General features: G+C 40.9%; 1 protein-coding gene across 1 annotated transcript; it reads right to left on the bottom strand.

The window, feature by feature from the left end:
* Positions 1 to 930: 930 nt before the first annotated feature.
* Positions 931 to 19105, bottom strand: kif15 (kinesin family member 15). Its single transcript, XM_062994881.1, has 35 exons — positions 19042 to 19105; positions 17423 to 17459; positions 16783 to 16969; positions 16508 to 16584; positions 16324 to 16361; positions 13885 to 13982; positions 13585 to 13764; positions 12574 to 12783; positions 12197 to 12322; positions 11917 to 12039; positions 11512 to 11653; positions 11344 to 11426; positions 10849 to 11058; positions 10315 to 10492; positions 10074 to 10215; positions 9512 to 9653; positions 9030 to 9230; positions 8735 to 8863; positions 8526 to 8631; positions 8249 to 8393; positions 7938 to 8088; positions 7699 to 7784; positions 7428 to 7506; positions 7212 to 7298; positions 6718 to 6822; positions 6480 to 6602; positions 4762 to 4908; positions 4426 to 4506; positions 4180 to 4344; positions 3941 to 4044; positions 3302 to 3365; positions 3179 to 3216; positions 2830 to 2953; positions 2328 to 2459; positions 931 to 2240 (listed from the first exon to the last, which is right to left on the bottom strand). Exons 1-35 carry the CDS (start codon positions 19058 to 19060, stop codon positions 2205 to 2207), a joined length of 4095 nt encoding a protein of 1364 aa, XP_062850951.1. The 5' UTR covers positions 19061 to 19105; the 3' UTR covers positions 931 to 2204.
* Between the last annotated feature and the right edge of the window lie 960 nt (positions 19106 to 20065).

Below are 20065 nucleotides of genomic sequence, written 5' to 3'. Positions count from 1 at the left end.
ATTGGCCACCAGACTGGTCCAATTTAGCCATGAAACCTCCCACACTAAAATGACAGGTGTTTCAGTTTCATTGTCCAACCCCTGTATATATATACCGTATATACACAGACGAGGCATAACATTATGACCACTGACCAGTGAATAACACTGATCATCTCTTCATCACAGCACCTGTTAGTGGGTGGGATATATGTGGGATATATAAGGCAGCAAGTGAACATTTTATCCTCCAAGTTGATGTGTTAAAAGCAGGAAAAATGAACAAGCGTAAGGATTTGAGCGAGTTTGACAAGGGCCAAATTGTGATGGCTAGACGACTGGGTCAGAGCATCTCCAAAACTGCAGCTCCTGTGGGGTGTTCCCGGTGTGCAGTGGTCAGTATCTATCAAAAGTGGTCCAAGGAAGTAACAGTGGTAAACCGGCGACAGGGTCATAGGCGGCCAAGGCTCATTGATGCACATATGGAACGAAGGCTGGCCCGTGTGGTCCGATCCAACAAATCGAAATTGCTGAAGAAGTCAATGCTGGTTTTGATAGAAAGGTGTCAGAATACAGTTTGTCTCAGTTGCAGGGCTGTTTTGGAAGCAAAAGGGGGACCAACACAATATTAGGAAGGTCGTCATAATGTTATGCCTCATCAGTGTATATAGTGGTGTTAGTGCTACAAAGCTTCAACAACCCAGTTTTGATGGCTGCTCTTCCCCTACCTGCATAGGTTCCTCAAACTTCCCAAACATGCCAGCAGATAGACTAGTTACTGTGAATTCACTCAAGGTGTAAACTGGTCAGTATGAATGTTTTGTAATGAACATTTCACCCAGTGCTTCCAATACAGGCTTTGGACTCACAGTGATCATGATTGGGAGGAGCAAATGTACTGAAATATTTTCAGTGTTTTAAGGCAATAAAAAAGCACCAACTTCCAGGTTATTTAATGTATTTATTCATTTAAAATAATTCATACAATTTTTTTATTCACAAATTAAATTATTTCTAAGTTTTTCAAGAACAAAAGAAAGCACATAGAGCTCCTATACAACTAATCCAGAAAAACACAAAGAAACTTAATTTATTTCCCTAAAATACACCAACTGCATGTGACATTTAGAAAAACAATGAAGTACAATGGACAAAAGGACAAAACACATCAAGTTTTTACAAAATATCTATCAAAAAGTAGTTTTATATTTGAAAAAGTAAATGCCATGGACTAACAAATTAAAATCAAGAAGCTGCCAAAATGTTCAATAATAAAATGTTATTTAATATCAGCTTTATTCTCTTTATTAACCAGCACAAGCACAAAAAACAACAACGTGCCTGAAAAGAAAAAAAAAGATCCTATTTTTTTAATGGAACAAACTTTAAAAGCATTTTCAAGGAGTACAATGTTTAGATACAGAAGAGAATGTTATCTACATGTAATGATTCCAGTGTTCAGTCCTCATACACAGTGGGGTCCGAAAAACCTTATAATGCTCAGTGTTCCATACAGTTGGATCTCAAAAGTTCACATACATTTGAAAGAAATTTGTATATAACAGTTTGGGAATTTCAATTTCTGTCACTTATATAATTGGGGAAAATAAAGTCTTTCCCAAAGCCTTTTTTAAATTTTATTTTCAAGTATATTATGTTTTTCCCATATGTTGCTGTATCATGTCTTACTAATTCGTCATTACAGATTATATAAGTGAATACAAATCAGTGGACTTCTGTGACCATATAAGGGGTTATCTGACTGCACTCATCGCAAAGTACACAAGTGCATACAAAATACATACAACTGTAAGCTTTGAGCTGAGAGAAAATTTGTATGGTCAGATGTCATCCAAAAACAGGTCCACATTACAGTAGGCATCATATACCCACAGGCTTTGCTTAATTAGTGCTGATTTCGGAGCAGAAGCTTTTTTCTTGCCAGGCAACCTTCAAGTCCATGAAGTTAAAGTGAAAGTGAAGTGAAAGTCAGAAAAAGAACAGTTGCAGGAAGATAAGAATGACACGTCCCCACGAGAGCTTGTAAACGTTTGGTCTTGACTAAACATCAGTTTTGCTGTGTAATGCCTCTTTTTTCTAGATCAGTTCATTTCTAGCACCGCGAGTGAAACATGAAATATGCAGCATGGAGAGGGAGAATTGATTCTAGATTTGGCTCAGATTAATAAGCAGACCATGTTTCCACCATCTCCACTGTTCCACCATTATGAAGTGCTTTTATTGCGGAGCTTCTCGTTTTCCTGAAACACACACACACACAATGAGATTCTGCACACTGCATCCACCACTACACTCAAGACAAAGCAATTGTGTGGCTGAATTCAGACCTCCTGTAGTTTGATGATCTCTTTCTTAAGTCTGACCATGTACTCAATCTTCTGCTTGTGGTTCTGGTGACCCAGCAGTTTGCCATTCTCCTCAGCTAGATGATCCACCTGCTTCCTCAGCACCTCCACTTCCTGTAAGAGCAAAAGTTCCTTCTTTTTCAAAGAATCTGAAAACATCACATGGATTCCTTTTTAAGGGAATATTAGTGGTCTATGGAGAATTTTCCATGATGTTGTCCACATGAAGGACGCAATCTAGCAACCCAAACATGATCAAATACTTAAAAGACTTGTGCAGCAGTATTAGAGCAGTGAGGGCATGATGTTCAGTTTAGTTTCACACATCAAATAAATGTTACATCCAATAAGAACTTTTCAACATGATCCATAACGTGTCAGTTTACTAGGTACTGCTGCATGTTTACCTTCTGGCTTGGGTTTGATACAGCTGAGAACTTACTACTTCAATCTAATTGTACAGTTACGCGTAATAAATTAATACCTGCAGTATGTCCTGATGCTGCATCCGAAGTTCTCTCAGCTCCAGACAGCGGTTCCTCAGTTCAGAGGTCAGTTCCTGTACGCACGTCTGAGACTGAGTCAGCGTCACTTCTTGATGTTGCAGTCTGATCAAACACACAGACACCAAATGAATAAATGTTTCTATGCGAGTGTGTCATTCTCTGTCCATCTGTATGTGCTCCTACCAGTGAACCTGCCCACCCATCAGTGCCCCTGCATGCCCATCAGTTATCAGTGCTCCGCCCCACCCATCAGTACCCCTGCCCGCCAATCCGTGAGCCTGCCTGCCCACCAGTGCCCCTGCTTAATGTTGTGTGTGTTACTCTTACGCCTTCTGAGCTTCAGCCAGCTGTGTCATCAACCCGTTCTGAAACAGAAACAAAACTGTCACCACCATGTTTGTGTCACCATAATTCACATACAAAATACTGTTTAAATATATTTATTTTCACCTTTGCACTTCTCTCTTCCCGTAAATCTTGCAGCACAGAGTTATGAATCGCCTCCTTCAGATTTCTACATTATCAAAAACAAATTCAGCACCTTAGAAACTAAAAGTGCTACAGCTAAGCAGGTTAGAATCGGCCCTTATGATGGATAGCTTTAATGATGTTACCTGCCAGGCTGCAGTCAATTAATGAAATTATTAATGTAAAACAATAAAAATGAAACAATTGAATGAGTATTTGTGAAACTTTGCTTAGAAGTGCTGAGTTTATTTAGTGCTAAGGAAGAAATGTCTCACATATCAATCAATCAATCTAAAAATCAGACATTGGTACAAGCTTAGCTGTACTAGTAATCAGGGTTGCCAGGTAGTTACAACAAAATCATCTTCATTTTGGGAGTCGCTACTGCAACTCTATTAGATGCAGGTCAGGACTTTGACTAGGCTGTTGGTTCAGCTCACAGACAGATGACTTTACATTCTCCTCAAGAATACAGTTCTCAGTTATTAATAATCATTTTTTTACAATAAAATGTTGGATTTGCTTTTTGACATTGCAAGACCCTTGTCAAAATTTTCTGATTAGTCTATCTATAGAACTTAATAAGGTCAGCACCCCAAAGTGTGTGTGTGTGAGACTTACTCTGTGGCATTGTTGTTCTGAACCTGTCGGTTCTCTGTGTTATAGAAATTCTCCAGGAGAGTCTGAATCTCCATCCGCATGTTCTCCTTCTCAATCAGCTGAGCCTACACACACACAAACACGGCTCATTATACTTTTGGGATCATCAGGAATGTTAATTGCACCTTATATAGATGTATTTTGAGGAACAATGTGTGTGTGGCTGGGGAGGTGTGGGGAATGTGCTTGTGTGTTGGAACCTTGAGTCTTTGGATCTCGTCGTTTTTGGCTGTACGTTCAGCGTTAAGTTCAGCCAGCAGAACCTCCATTGTAATCATAGAGGAGCGTCGACTCTCCAGCTCCCTCTCCTGACTCTCCAACACCTGAGAGAGCTCCATGTTCATGCTGCGCGGTGTATGAGGAGTCTACAAACACACACAGTTTAGGATGACATGCATGAACACCCCAATGCTGGGCAAAAACAACGTTTCTAACAATAAACACACCTGAGGATTTGCTTTAGGTGTCGCAGAGGCACGATCGATGTATTCCGTTCTTGAATTGATCTGTTCCTCCTTCAGCTTAAGCTGTACAAACACACGTATTATTAATCAGCTGTCTTTACTTCTCTGAGATTTTAAAACAAGACGCATACAGAAACTTTTTCTACAGACTTGCTGTACAGGTCACAGATCTATAAACATTAATATCAGGTAGTTTGAGGTTGATTGATGTATCAGTCAGGCTTTGATCCAGTGTAAAGCAGCAGGTAGAACTACAGGTATAATGTGTAATCACTCTGCTCTGTAAAAATCTGTTTGAAACATCACTGCCATCAGTACCTCCGCCTGCAGAGTCTTAATGGTTGTGTCCTTTTCAGCATTAAGGTGCTGAGCTTTCTGTAGTGCTGCTCTTTGCTCTTCTAAATCTTTACTGAGTTTCTCCACCTCCTCTGATGCGTAGGCCAGATCCTCCTGCAGCAGCTCCAACTACAACACAAGCACAAAATAGAACAAGATCTACTACCATGGTCATGCTTCATATTCAGCTCAGCAAAGAGCTCCCCTAGACACCGCTAATTGTCTGTTAGACGTCCAGCCAATTAGTGATGTTGGAGTTACAGGGGTTGGACAAAATAACTGAAACACCTGTCATTTTAGTGTGGTAGGTTTCATGGCTAAATTGGACCAGTCTGGTGGCCAATCTTCATTAATTGCACATTGCACCAGTAAGAGCAGAGTGTGAAGGTTCAGTTAGCAGGGTAAGAGCACAGTTTTGCTCAAAATATTGCAATGCACACAACATTATGGGTGACATACCAGAGTTCAAAAGAGGACAAATTGTTGGTGCACGTCTTGCTGGCGCATCTGTGACCAAGACAGCAAGTTTTTGTGATGTATCAAGAGCCACGGTATCCAGGGTAATGTCAGCATACCACCAAGAAGGACAAACCACATCCAACAGGATTAACTGTGGACGCAAGAGGAAGCTGTCTGAAAGGGATGTTCGGGTGCTAACCCGGATTGTATCCAAAAAACATAAAACCACGGCTGCCCAAATCACGGCAGAATTAAATGTGCACCTCAACTCTCCTGTTTCCACCAGAACTGTCCGTCGGGAGCTCCACAGGGTCAATATACACGGCCGGGCTGCTATAGCCAAACCTTTGGTCACTCGTGCCGATGCCAAACGTCGGTTTCAATGGTGCAAAGAGCGCAAATCTTGGGCTGTGGACAATGTGAAACATGTATTGTTCTCTGATGAGTCCACCTTTACTGTTTTCCCCACATCCGGGAGAGTTACGGTGTGGAGAAGCCCCAAAGAAGCGTACCACCCAGACTGTTGCATGCCCAGAGTGAAGCATGGGGGTGGATCAGTGATGGTTTGGGCTGCCATATCATGGCATTCCCTTGGCCCAATACTTGTGCTAGATGGGCGCGTCACTGCCAAGGACTACCGAACCATTCTGGAGGACCATGTGCATCCAATGGCGGTGCCGTGTATCAGGATGACAATGCACCAATACACACAGCAAGACTGGTGAAAGATTGGTTTGATGAACATGAAAGTGAAGTTGAACATCTCCCATGGCCTGCACAGTCACCAGATCTAAATATTATTGAGCCACTTTGGGGTGTTTTGGAGAAGCGAGTCAGGAAACGTTTTCCTCCACCAGCATCACGTAGTGACCTGGCCACTATCCTGCAAGAAGAATGGCTTAAAATCCCTCTGACCACTGTGCAGGACTTGTATATGTCATTTCCAAGACGAATTGACGCTGTATTGGCCGCAAAAGGAGGCCCTACACCATACTAATAAATTATTGTGGTCTAAAACCAGGTGTTTCAGTTATTTTGTCCAACCCCTGTAGTTCCACTCAATGACTGACATTCATACAGAACTTTTCTCATGAGCACATAAATAACATTTAAAATTGTTTACTAAACAAGTTTTGTATCAAGGTCTAACAAAACAAAGAAAAGATTTCAGACCCCACAGACTTTCTGGACCAAAGGATAAGAAAGATTGTGGGGATCTTAATGCCGAGTCGCACACAGACCTCCACTCGGTCAGATGCCAGACGTCGTTCTGAAGCTTCTCTGAGATCCTGGATTTCAGTCTGCATGTCAGAGATCTGCTTTTTCATCTCCTCTCTTTCTGAACATGCTGCACCATATTTCACCTGCAAACACAAACACTCATCATCAGTTCACACATTCAAACTGACCAACAACTGAACATCAAAGTCAAAACAGAACATTGTTCACTATTTACATAAAATGCTCCAGTCAACTCACTGTGATGTCACTGAGGTCGGCACTCAGCAGAGACAGACTCTGATCCTTCTGTCCGAGCTCAGACCGCAGATCCCTTGTTTGCGTCATCAAATCCAACACCACATCCTACACACACATTATATTTTGGTATGAAATTACACATAAATTTCAATCAGTGGGACACAAGTGGCACATGGCAGAAACACACCCTGGGTAAGCATGTTAGACCGCTGCACTACCAAAGCACCCTACAAGAGCTTTATTTCACATGTGTCAGAGGTAGGACTGAACCCCCAAATGTAAGTCAGTCATTTTGGTGGAGGTGCTTCAAACAAAATTGGCTAATGTACATTTAGTATTTGAAGTGACTTGTAAAAGTACAGGAGCATAATATTTTGGAAAAACAACAATAAGTCTTGGCCAGTTATAAACACACTTACTGAGGCTATTGAAAATGTTCAGTCCCAATCAGTGTTTATTAATAAAGAATACATGATGTACAGAGCTAGACTCACTTTATCCTGGTTTATTTTCTGCTCAAGGTTGAACACTGAAGCATTGGCACTGTTAACATTCTGCTCCAAAACTTTAATGCTCTCCACCTGAAATAATGCAGACAGAGAGACAGACAGAGAGAGAGAGAGAGAAAGAAATCAGGAGAAATTAACCCTAGATGAGAAATTTACAGCATATAGCTAGTACATGTGGATCCAGCTGACCAATATACAGACCTGTTGCTGGTTCTGAGCTGTGAGGTCCAGGATTTGTTTCTTCAGTACAGAGTTCTCCTCTACAGCCTGCAGCAGTTCTCTGTAATGCAATCACAAACACAAATTTAATACAGACATACATAATCACGAAAAATCAATTCTGTTTGTGTGGACGAAGCATAAGACTTAGCAGTAGTGGTAGTTATGGTGGTTGCATTGGTTATAATAATAATAGTGGTAATAGTAGCATTATTTATGCTGGTAATAATAGTAATTGTATGATGATCATTACTTGGAGATGCTTTCTCGATCAGCTTTCAACTGTAACCTCAGACTGGTGATTAGCTCTCGCTCAGCTTGCAGAGTGTTCATCAGCTCCTACACACACACACGCACAAAACAAACAAACACACAAATTCACAGACTTTAGCTACTGCTAACCATAACTGGGGGGCGTGTCGAAGAGGGGACAGCAAGGGGCTGGACAGACAGACAGTGGACAGAGAGGTACGGTCAGACAGTGGGACTCACTTGAATTTGGGTTTGTTGTTGGTTGTGCTTTTTAGTTTTCTCCTGAAGCTGCTGATGATACTGATCAGCTTCAAACTTAAACTCAGCCTGCAGTGTATCAAATGAGTCCTGTAGCACACGGTGCTGTTCCTGTAACTGCTCCCACTCCAACCTGATACACATACACACACACACACTTATTAACTTTCCCACAGAAATCACAAACTGCACTGTTACCCATGGTGATTTAAAATACGTTTTAATTTATGTTGTCAGACCAATGAACAGTAAGATATGGGTGTCTGTGGGGGTGGGGGTGGGGGTGTGTGTACCTGACTTTATCCAGTTGAAGCTGAGTACCGATGAGGCTGTTGGAGAGGTGAGAGTTCTCTTTTTCCTGCTCTTTCCTTACCGCCTCCAGTTCTTTATCTGACGACTGTAGGACCACCCGCAGATCACAGACCTCACTACGCAACACTGAGCAGTCAGAAGGGAACACAAAAACATGTTAGGTTGAGTGTTTTTCTGCATTATGCTGAATGGGTTACGAATACTTTCTGGCTGTGTAATGATGTGTATTGTGTGACAGAGGAAAATGTGAACTCTGACCCTCTGCAGTGGTTTTTTCCTCCATGAGCTGCTGCTCTAGAGAGTTCAGTGTGTCCTGCAACTTGTTCTGCTCGTCCAGTAGAGAACGTTTCTCTGAACTGAAGTCCTACACAAACACACGTTTTTTATTCTTTTTACATTAACAAATACAGTATATCGGAAGTAAACAATTGTAGCTGATTAATAAAAAAGTATTTTAATGATCTGACCTCTTCTTTGCGAGTGGACTCCTTAGTTGCTGTAGAAACCTGCTCCTCCAGCTTGCTAATTTGCTGAAGCAACTTCCTGTTTTTGGTTTCCTCCCCATCTAACTGGCTCTTGAGACGATTCATCTGCTCCTAATTCCAGCAGAAACCAGAAGCATAAACATAAAGACACCAGTCACACTTTCTGTTTACATATACCTCTTACCCTCAGAGCACACAGTATGAATTCAGAAAAATTTTAGGTGCCCCCCACCACACCCACATACCTGTAAACAGTACATTCAATGCTCAGATTTACCTGCATGTGTTTGAGTTCTTCAGTGAGAGCCTCGCAGGCAAGTTCATTCATGGCTTCGGGGGGTTGTTCACTATCCAGATCTTCCATCTCCTGCTCGCCTTCCACCTCCCCATTTCCCTCATGCCCGTTCAGATGTTCAGGGCTGGACAGTGGTACCAAGCGGCTCCTTAGATTATACGTTTTAGTCGGGGTGGTTAGAATCTGAAAAAAATACATTGATACATCACAGGAGGAAAAAAATCTGGTGTTGACCATCGTTGTTAAGGGCGTTTTAATGCACAATATGGTCAAAAGTATTTAAACACTGCTTCTGATTTGTTTCCTGTTCCGGCAAAGCCTTAAAAATCATCGTTCAACAAGTTGACTGCAAAGTGTCCACATACTTTAACCATATAGTATACATCACCAGCATTTCCATTTCTCCATCATTAGGACAGCGATGGAGGAAAAGCCCTGAATAAACAAGAGGACTCTGTCACTACCTTAATGGTTTCAGCGTGGATCTTGTTGAGCTGTGAAACCTCTTGTTTGGTGTGAGCTTTAGTAGCTTCCAGAATGTTCTCCAAGTGCTTATTGGATTTTTCCAAGTAGCGTTTCTCCGACTCCAGCTCTAGCAGTTGCTTCCTAAAGAACACAGATGCAGTATATTTTGACATTTCTTTACCACACTGAGGGCCAACTGATGGCAACTTGGAAGTTATGGAGGTTGAACTAGCAAAATTTTTATAACTAATCCATTAGCTACCTCTATACTCTGTTAACTAGGCTCTTGGGTGGCACAGCAGTCTAATGAGAACCCACCACCAAAATGCCCCTAGACTTAAAAGACCATTACAGGCTGGCACGCCCCCTATCAGACCGGACGCATGTAATGTTATTAGGTTCTTCTCTTCACTAGCAGTGGATTCCTATATAGAGCAGTAACAACATGCTATACATACAAATTTTTCCACCATTTATTTTAGTCCCTTAGACACCTCAAACACGGTTCTCTGGTTTAGTGACGGCACAGCTTGTTCCCTCCCACCAGTATCTTGCACTTACTTGCTGACTTGCTTGTACTCATCGAAGGCCTGCACTGTCGTCGTCAGCTCCGACTGCTTCTGTAGCAACTGTGCCTTCAACCTCTCCACAGAAACAGAAGACAGAGTCTCCATGGTAACTGGGGTGGAACCGGTAGGTGGACCTGCGGAGTTACAATACATACAGGTAACAGTCACCGGAAGAGCATGAATGATTATTGAGATCTTACAGGCCTGGTCTTAAGCCAAGCAGAATCACGCACCTCTGGCTGCCTCCTCTGATTCCAGGAGCTCGTGGAAGGCCTGTTCTAACTCAGCAGCATTTTGGGATGAGGCCTTTTGAGCGCTCTTTACCGACTCGAATGTACGCAGGGTGCGCACTTCTTCCCTCAGGCTGCAGTTCTCTGCAGCAAACCACATCATTCGTGGGTGATGCTCCACCTGAGAGGAGAAAGCACTGTGTTAAATTTTTTAATAATCAGAAATGCCCTCTTTTCCTCAAATCATCCAGGATAATGTTTATTAAAGCTGCAGTTCATAATGTTTGCAGGATACCTGCAAAATAATCATTTATAATATATTTTAGCATATGTAATACATCTTCAATTTCCCCTGCATCCATCCATCCATCAACTAAGGATTAAGCAATTAAGCGTTTAGGATTAAGCAATAAGTCAAAACATTAGGACGACCAATGAGCTGTTTTGAGGGTATATAAGGCACCTGGTCCAAAAGTTTTAGTTGATCGATGTATAATAAATAGATTTAAAAAGATGCATGCTAAAATGTCTGTGTACTTGTTCTCTGAGCAGTCGAATCTCTTGCAGTAGCTGATCGATGAGAATCTGGTCCTGGCGAGCAGGTTCAAGGCGGTCCCCCGTCTCCAGCTCCTTTTTCATTTGAGCTATGCGATCATCTCTAAACTTCAGGATCATGCGGTTAGACTGAATAAATTTCTCCTTCTGAGCCCAGGCTTCATCCAGCTGAGATACTTTCTCCTGCAACACCTGCACAGAGACGTTTAAATTGAAAACAGATTTTAGTCAGCAAAAAGAATGAAATTTGAAACTGAACTAATTTTATTATTAATAATAATAAACTCATTGAATGATAAAAATTTATGATTTCTTTCCTCACTTCAGAGGATCATTCAGCCGCATATATTTGATTTGTTTTTATGCCAGACACCCTTCATGACACAACCCTCCTGCTGAGAATTCCTGTAACTCGGACTCTTACCCATTACACCACAGCAGGAAAATATTTTCTGTAGGAGTGTAAAAGTGAATCACCTTCTTCTTCTCCTCACATTTCCTCCAGAGTCCAACAGCCTGAAGAAAACGACTCTTATACAGAGGATCAGAATCAGCTGGAGCTGAGAAACACACAAACATTCACTTTTTAAAATGTAGAATTAGAGTGTTTGTACATTGTGTGAGTGTGTTTGTGTATATATATACCAGTGTTTAACTCAGGGCCTCCAGGAGCAAGTTCGTTGATGTTACTGCGAGCAGACAAAGCAAATGCCAACTGCTCCTTTAATTTCTTCACTTCAGCCTGAAGCTGCTTCACGTTCCCCTGTGTGTGCTCATTTATCATAGCCTACACACACACACAGCTTTATTACGATTATGTCTAAATGAAGGAGCACCATTTTCAAACTTCTATGCAGCAGTTTCTGTGTCCTTTGATTAGATCAAAATCATTCAGACAAAGGCTTTTACTTCACATTTAGGACTGAGCCTGTTAATCCTACCCAAAAATCAATTCCAGTTTCCACTGCATTGAAATCAAAAGTGTGAAATGATTTATGTAGATTTAGAGAAACCTGAAAGAGAAAAAAAAAACAGAAATCTTTGTTGTACCTTGTTCTTGATGAGCTTAGCTCTCTGAGCAAACTGCAGGGTGGAGAGAGTCTCTCCAAAACATCTTGATCCTGGATGGACATTAGCAATGATGTAGGTCTTAGCATTGCCTCCCAGAGAGTCCTAGTGTGTGTGTGTGTGTGTGTGTGTGTACACAGAGAGAGAGAGAGAGCACTTTTAAGATGGTCTACAGTTTGTTATAGATTTTCTGTAAATATACAGTTTTTGATCTGGCTATAGTGTTCAGCCCTAGATGATCCTGTGACCTATGATGTCCTACCCTGAGCAGGAAAGTGAGTTTGGAATCTCTGTAGCAGATGTGGCGGCTCCTGCCATTGGACACGTCCACAAGTGCCATAATCACCTGACCCAAACACATCAGTGAACGGTTGATGCTGCTCGCTTCCTATGAGGTAAAAATAAAAACAATAATTTTAATAATTTAAATGCTGTTGTCTTTATACAGGCAGTAAGATGGCTGAAAAAAGACGGAGGATAAATAAAAACAAACATGAAAAAATCTCCTGACATAAAATCACCACAATAAAAATAATCTTCCCTACAACCATTTCCAGTGGCCTGGAAGGGCTCAGGTTTGCTGTCATATTGAAATATAATTAATATCTGAGGTACACACATATACACGCGCACACACACCTTCAGACGAGACCCTTCAGCATGTGTATCCCTCTGTCTCTCAGAACCTGCTAAATCCACCAGGTTGAGCTGGGACGTTCTGATGTTCACTACGCCCTGTCCCGTTTCCTTGGACTCCAAAGTCATTGTAAAAACAGCATGAGAACGAGACGATTCACGATTCATAGATGTGGAGGCCACACGTCGGTTACGCCATCCCATAGACAACACCTACACACACAGAATTAACTTTTACTTCCCCGTGAGAACCTACAGTATACAGAAGTTCTTGTTGAGATAGATAAAAGAGTTCAGCAAGAAGAAACATATTAATATATACACATTTTTGATTTATTCAAGTTCATTTTAATGATTCAGTTTGATTCATTGATTCTTTCTTTGATTTAATTCACTGAATCATTGCGGTCTCTGGGCTCAATTCTCACCTCCTGTCACTGTCTGTGAGGAGTTTCACATTTTTCACATGTATGTTTCCTCTGAGTAATCACAAAAACAAAAAGAAAATGAATCGAAATCTATAAATAGCCCTTTGGAGGGAGGGAAGTGTCCAGGGGTGTACTTCTGCCATGCATCCAATGTTTTTGGGTAGCACCAGACTCACCACATACTTGACCATAATGGAGAGAATCATTCTAAATGTCTTGAATTCAGGCTCACTAAATCAACTCTGTACTGAACAACTAGTGTGATTTACTGATTCTCAACCACTGAACCAATATTTTGATTCCCTTTACTGATTTTCTGTTTTGGATGAAATGAGACTGATTTACAGATTCGCTGTATTGATTCAAAACATTTTTAAATCAGATTATTTCATACCGAACCTAGTCCGAAAAGCTAGCTTCATTTATTTACATTCATTCTATTGATTTACTGCCTTAAAACAGGTTAAGTACTGGTACAATGAATCAGTGAATCAAATTCTTTACAATGACAAACGCCAGGAAACTTAAATCAGATTTTGTCAAAACAGCTAGAAGTAATAATGGGCGTGTCCAGGTGTGATCAGACCTGATAGGCTTCAGCGGCTGATGCAGCGTACTTCTCTACTGCTCCCTCTACAAACACTCCTTTCTTAATGTCCTCTCGAAGAAACAAGCTCGCTGATGCACTGTCCAGAAGATCAAAGATCTGCTCGTTGTAGATCTCAATAAAGGAGCACTTACACAGGAAGCTCTTTGCACCTGCGGACTACACAAATACACACACACAATACACACCTTACAATAAATACACACCTTAGATACTAAATTGCACATGTTTTGGTTTCCTCTATGCTTCAACAGTACACATTTTCACACATCCAAGTACCTTCTCCACTTCTCTGCTGATGAGAAAGAACAGATACTCAAAACTACGAGGAATAACGCCACGCAGTTCGTCACTGAAATCTGCCAGCTCGTTTGGTCCTGCATGCAAACACACACAAACACCTTATTTATAATTCAGAGACATTCCATTTCACCATCTTTATAATAGTCTGAATCGGTGAGACTGTTATGATTAGGGACATTACTAATGTAAATATGCAAACACAAATGCTTTCAACTACGCAAGTTCAGTTTTACACATCATTGTTATCAAAGAGTATCAGGATGCACAAGCTGTGTTCTCAGTCATGGAAGATCAGTTTAATAAAAAAATCTTAAGATATGATGCTCTAAATTCCTCTCTGATAAAGAGCAACAGCTAAGTAGTCAAGGTACAGGTACTATTGAGCAAATTGTCACTGTATCAAGCCCCATCACCACCAAGTTTTCACTTTTGGGCTCCTGAGCAAGAACATTAACCCTCAAACGTGTACAAAACAGTCAAGTAAAAGTTCTGAGTAACCATGAATACTGATGATCTTAATTTTTGAAGCAACACAAGAACAAAAGTTGTTCTATGTACAGAAGGTCACACACTCACACTCTGCTGGCCTGACATTGCTCTTTGTATTTACAGTGTATCACAAAAGTGAGTACACCCCTCACATTTCTGCAGATATTTAAGTATATCTTTTCATGGGACAACACTGACAAAATGACACTTTGACACAATGAAAAGTAGTCTGTGTGCAGCTTATATAACAGTGTAAATTTATTCTTCCCTCAAAATAACTCAATATACAGCCATTAATGTCTAAACCACCGGCAACAAAAGTGAGTACACCCCTAAGAGACTACACCCCTAAATGTTCAAATTGAGCACTGCTTGTCATTTTCCCTCAAAAATGTCATGTGACTCGTTAGTGTTACTAGGTCTCAGGTGTGCATAGGGAGCAGGTGTGTTCAATTTAGTAGTACAGCTCTCACACTCTCTCATACTGGTCACTGAAAGTTCCAACATGGCACCTCATGGCAAAGAACTCTCTGAGGATCTTAAAAGACGAATTGTTGCGCTACATGAAGATGGCCAAGGCTACAAGAAGATTGCCAACACCCTGAAACTGAGCTGCAGCACAGTGGCCAAGATCATCCAGCGTTTTAAAAGAGCAGGGTCCACTCAGAACAGACCTCGCGTTGGTCGTCCAAAGAAGCTGAGTGCACGTGCTCAGCGTCACATCCAACTGCTGTCTTTGAAAGATAGGCGCAGGAGTGCTGTCAGCATTGCTGCAGAGATTGAAAAGGTGGGGGGTCAGCCTGTCAGTGCTCAGACCATACGCCGCACACTACATCAAATTGGTCTGCATGGCTGTCACCCCAGAAGGAAGCCTCTTCTGAAGTCTCTACACAAGAAAGCCCACAAACAGTTTGCTGAAGACATGTCAACAAAGGACATGGATTACTGGAACCATGTCCTATGGTCTGATGAGACCAAGATTAATTTGTTTGGTTCAGATGGTCTCAAGCATGTGTGGCGGCAATCAGGTGAGGAGTACAAAGATAAGTGTGTCATGCCTACAGTCAAGCATGGTGGTGGGAATGCCATGGTCTGGGGCTGCATGAGTGCAGCAGGTGTTGGGGAGTTACATTTCATTGAGGGACACATGAACTCCAATATGTACTGTGAAATACTGAAGCAGAGCATGATCCCCTGCCTCCGGAAACTGGGTCGCAGGGCAGTGTTCCAGCATGATAATGACCCCAAACACACCTCTAAGACGACCACTGCTTTATTGAAGAGGCTGAGGGTAAAGGTGATGGACTGGCCAAGCATGTCTCCAGACCTAAACCCAATAGAACATCTTTGGGGCATCCTCAAGCGGAAGGTGGAGGAGTGCAAAGTCTCGAATATCCGCCAGCTCCGTGATGTCGTCATGGAGGAGTGGAAAAGCATTCCAGTGGCAACCTGTGAAGCTCTGGTAAACTCCATGCTCAGGAGAGTTAAGGCAGTTCTGGGAAATAATGGTGGCCTCACAAAATATTGACACTTCAGGAACTTTCACTAAGGGGTGTACTCACTTTTGTTGCCGGTGGTTTAGACATTAATGGCTGTATATTGAGTTATTTTGAAGGAAGAATAAATTTACACTGTTATATAAGCTGCACACAGACTACTTTTCATTGTGTCAAAGTGTCATTTTGTCAGTGTTGTCCCATGAAAAGATATACTTAAATATCTGCAGAAATGTGAGGGGTGTACTCACTTTTGTGATACACTGTATGTACAGTTCAGCATGTATTTGGCTTAAAGAATATACAGAATATATACAGAAAATACAGAATTGATCTGTTAAGTCATTATCTAGCATAGCGCTGAGAGTGTGATGCTGCTTCACTTTTAGCATGCACGGTGATACACCTAATCACCAAGTGTGTTACTTACCAAGCATGGTAAAGGTCTTCCCAGAGCCAGTCTGCCCACTGCAGAATAGAAAAAAATATATATAAATTACACACTCTAATTTATTAAAGACTCCAAAGTTTAATTATTATTGATGTATCTAATTAGTATAGAATACTAGTTTAATAGTATAGAATAAATCTGAGGCATTTTGAGGAGGACTCACTAAGCAAAGATGGTGCCGTTATACCCGTTCATGCACGACTGCACAATGTTTTTAGCTACACATGAAAACACAGATTCCTGAAAAATAAACAGAAAATATGTTCAGTAAAATATTTGTTGTTACATTTTTTAATACCTGCTTAACATCTGGATTATTCTAAATATCCATCCAGTGGTATAAAAGGCAACTGGACCAAATGGGAATTAGTACTTTTTTTACAGCATCATATGCCTGGGATTGGACGAATAGGATCAGCACAAGAATCAGAGCCTCACCTGTGTGGTGTCCATGTCAGCCACATGATCATAGGTGAAGGTTCTCGGTTCAGGTTTGGAGTTCAGACGCAGTGTCTGATCCGACGTCACCGATAAACACAAACTCTGATCTCCATCTGTGGTCAAACCCATACCCTGGGTCAAAGGTCGCACCCGAACATACACCTTAATAGCATCTCCATCACTGCTGTAAAAACAAAATAAAATAAAAAGATCCAGAAACACACACAGCACCAGTTGGTTCAACCTGAGTTTATAACTCACTCACATATAGCAGGCAGAAGTTCCTCTACAAAAGGGAACTGTTGGCATTTTGATCTGAACCAATCACACAGGTACTTTGTATCAGCAACACTGCATGTCCTGGTTATTGCAGTGTAGACTATTTTTCAGGGCTCATATTCTTCAATTATTTTAAACTGCAGAAATGTATCAACCTTTTATGATCCAGCATCCACAATCAAAACACTCCAGGACCATAGGTTTAAGTGTTGGTTACCAATCAAGCTTCACTGGTTACCCATAAATACTACTTCTCACCAACAGAGCTCTTAATAATCTTAACCCATATTACCTGTCTGAACAATATTTGTGAGGGGAGACACAAATATTAGAGCACATATCGTGTCACAATAGTTACCTGTTGGATTGGTGAGGTAAGGTTGTGTCCCCTGACACTGAAACAAACAAAATAAACCATAATTCAGAAAAGGAACTGACACAAATGGGAACTTTCCAAAATTCTGAATGGGATTTGGATTAATCATACAGAAATAAACTACCAATCATTTGATATTGAAATGTTGGTAAACCGACATACTCCATCTATTCCATGTCAAGGTTCACCAGTGTATTATCACTATTCACAATGAGCCAAAAATAATCCTTAATTTATAACCCTTTAATTAAACGCTTTTATTATTATTTTTTTAAAATTTTCTATTTCCCCCCACTTTTCCCCCCTAATCTAGTCGTGTCTAATTACCCTGATTGTGTCCTCTATACTGATTCGACCCTTCACCGCTGTCTGAGGACGCCTCTCAACTGACATATGCCCCCTCCGGCACGTACAGTCAGTACAGACTGCATTTTTCACCTGCACAAGTCGAGTTCATACACTGACAAGCACTGTGTACGGAGGGCCACACCCCCATCAGCATTATTCCTCAGCCCTGTGCAGGCGCCATCAGTCAGCCAGCAGGGGCCGCAGTTGCACCAGTTATGAGGACCTATGATCCGATTTTTTTACCCTCTAACCCTGAACAACAGCCAATCGTTGTTCATGTTGCCGCCCAGCCCAGTCGGAAAGGCAGAGCTGAGATTCAATACGATGTATTCGAAACCCCAACTCTTGTGCAATAGCGCAGGGGTTTTCAACCTTTTTAGGCATACGCCCCCCTTCGTGTTCCAAGCACAGTCTTACTGTCGTTCTAGGATGATCTGATTAATGACAGATATGTTTTTATTATTATTATTTTTGAATTTCATCTGATCATATAAACAATCATACAGATTTCGGTTCGTCCCTTCAGCATAAGGTGACAGTTTGGGTTTTCGTCTGAGCTTGGAAAAATATCACGGATTCATGTATTTTATAACAAATGCAGTCAAACTAGTTCTATTTAAATGGGCACAGAGACGTGACCACCAGCTGTAAATAGTAATTACAAGGCCACGATACAAGTTAAATTACCTTACAGAACTCTCTATACAGCACATAACAATACACTATAACCTTATGAAACAAACACTCCTTTCTTAATGTCCTCTCGAAGAAACAAGCTCATAACAAGCTCATATACAGCACATAACAATACACTATAACCTTATGAAATTATTTATAATAAGGTTTTGTTTTTTACAAGGAATTTTGTTTCAGTCACAGAAAAAGAACAACAATCATTAAGATAAAATAGACGTCTATGTGAGTATTTTTAAACGTTTGACCTCATTTATTATAAACATTAATAAAACCTGAGGAGAAACAACCACAAAACCCAGAACTTTTACTCTTAAACTTTTAAAATCAACTGAAATTTCCTGACAAGGATGAACCCAGCAGTTAAGTTATTATTTAATATAAAGCAGTTTAATGATCGTTGTTGATTTTATGAATACAGATTATGCAAAGCTAAATCTAAGCTAACTGGTAGCTACATGCTAAAAAACTTCAATCGCCTTCAACACTCAACAAGAAAACACGCAACATATTAAATAACTTCAAGTGATTAAATCAGTAAATATAATCATTAAAATTACCTTTAGGTTTAATGTTCATTATGTAGCAATCAATATTTTAATAAAAAATAAAGTAAATTCACCGCCATCCAGAATCAAAACACTTCAAAATTGGCGCGGCGGATTTTTTTTACTCGCTTTTTATTTTCGGTGCAGTTTTGGAGCTCCGGTGCTGCAGCGCCGCCCTGCTGGAGTAGGAGAGAACCGTCACTCCCCGCCACCATTATTTACATTTTCGGCATTTAGCAGAAGCTCTTATCGGGAGAGACTTACAGAGGTGCTTCCATGGTCAACATTACCTTACTCTAGTTTAAGTAAACACTTGTTTGTTTTTTTGAATAAGAGCATTAGTAAGTAAGTACATGTCAGCTTAAGTGTTTAGTGAAGAGGTGATGAAGGTTTTTAAAGACAGCAAGAGACTGAGATGTTCGAACAAACAGGAAGTTGGTTCCACCACTTGGGTGCAAGTACAGAGAAAAGCCTTGATGCTTGTCTTCCTCTAGTCCTGGGTGGAGGATTAAGTCGAGCGAGACTAGTGGCTCGGAGGTTGCGCGGTACAGAGCGGGGTTTGATTAGACCTCGAAGGTACTGTAGCTTGGGGCTGGTCCATTTTTGGCTTGTTGGCAAGCATCAGTGTTTTAAACTGAATGCGTGCAGCTACATTATCATTTAACATCATTTTTATTTATCACCATCGTCATCATTATTATTATTTTTCAACATCGTCCTTATTATCACCATAATCAACCTTATTCATCAACATAATTACATTTATCGTCATTCAACGTTATCCATCACTATCATTCATCATCACCATTATTATTCAACATTAACCTTTTTTCTCACCATCATTACCATCATCATTTAACATCATCCTTATTTACTATCACCTTCATCACCAGTGTCATTCACCATCATCACCCTTATCCTTCAACATCACCCTTATGACCCTATTATAAAACGGATAGTTCCGGTCCTAAAATCTGATTGGCTGAGCCGCGTTCGAAGCCGTTGTAAAATCTTCGATAAACGCACACCTATGACC

The sequence above is a fragment of the Trichomycterus rosablanca genome, chromosome 5 (assembly GCF_030014385.1).
Source record: "Trichomycterus rosablanca isolate fTriRos1 chromosome 5, fTriRos1.hap1, whole genome shotgun sequence".
Lineage (NCBI taxonomy): Eukaryota > Metazoa > Chordata > Actinopteri > Siluriformes > Trichomycteridae > Trichomycterus > Trichomycterus rosablanca.
Note: the sequence above shows the minus strand (reverse complement) of the source record. Positions and strands in the feature narration are given on the sequence as shown.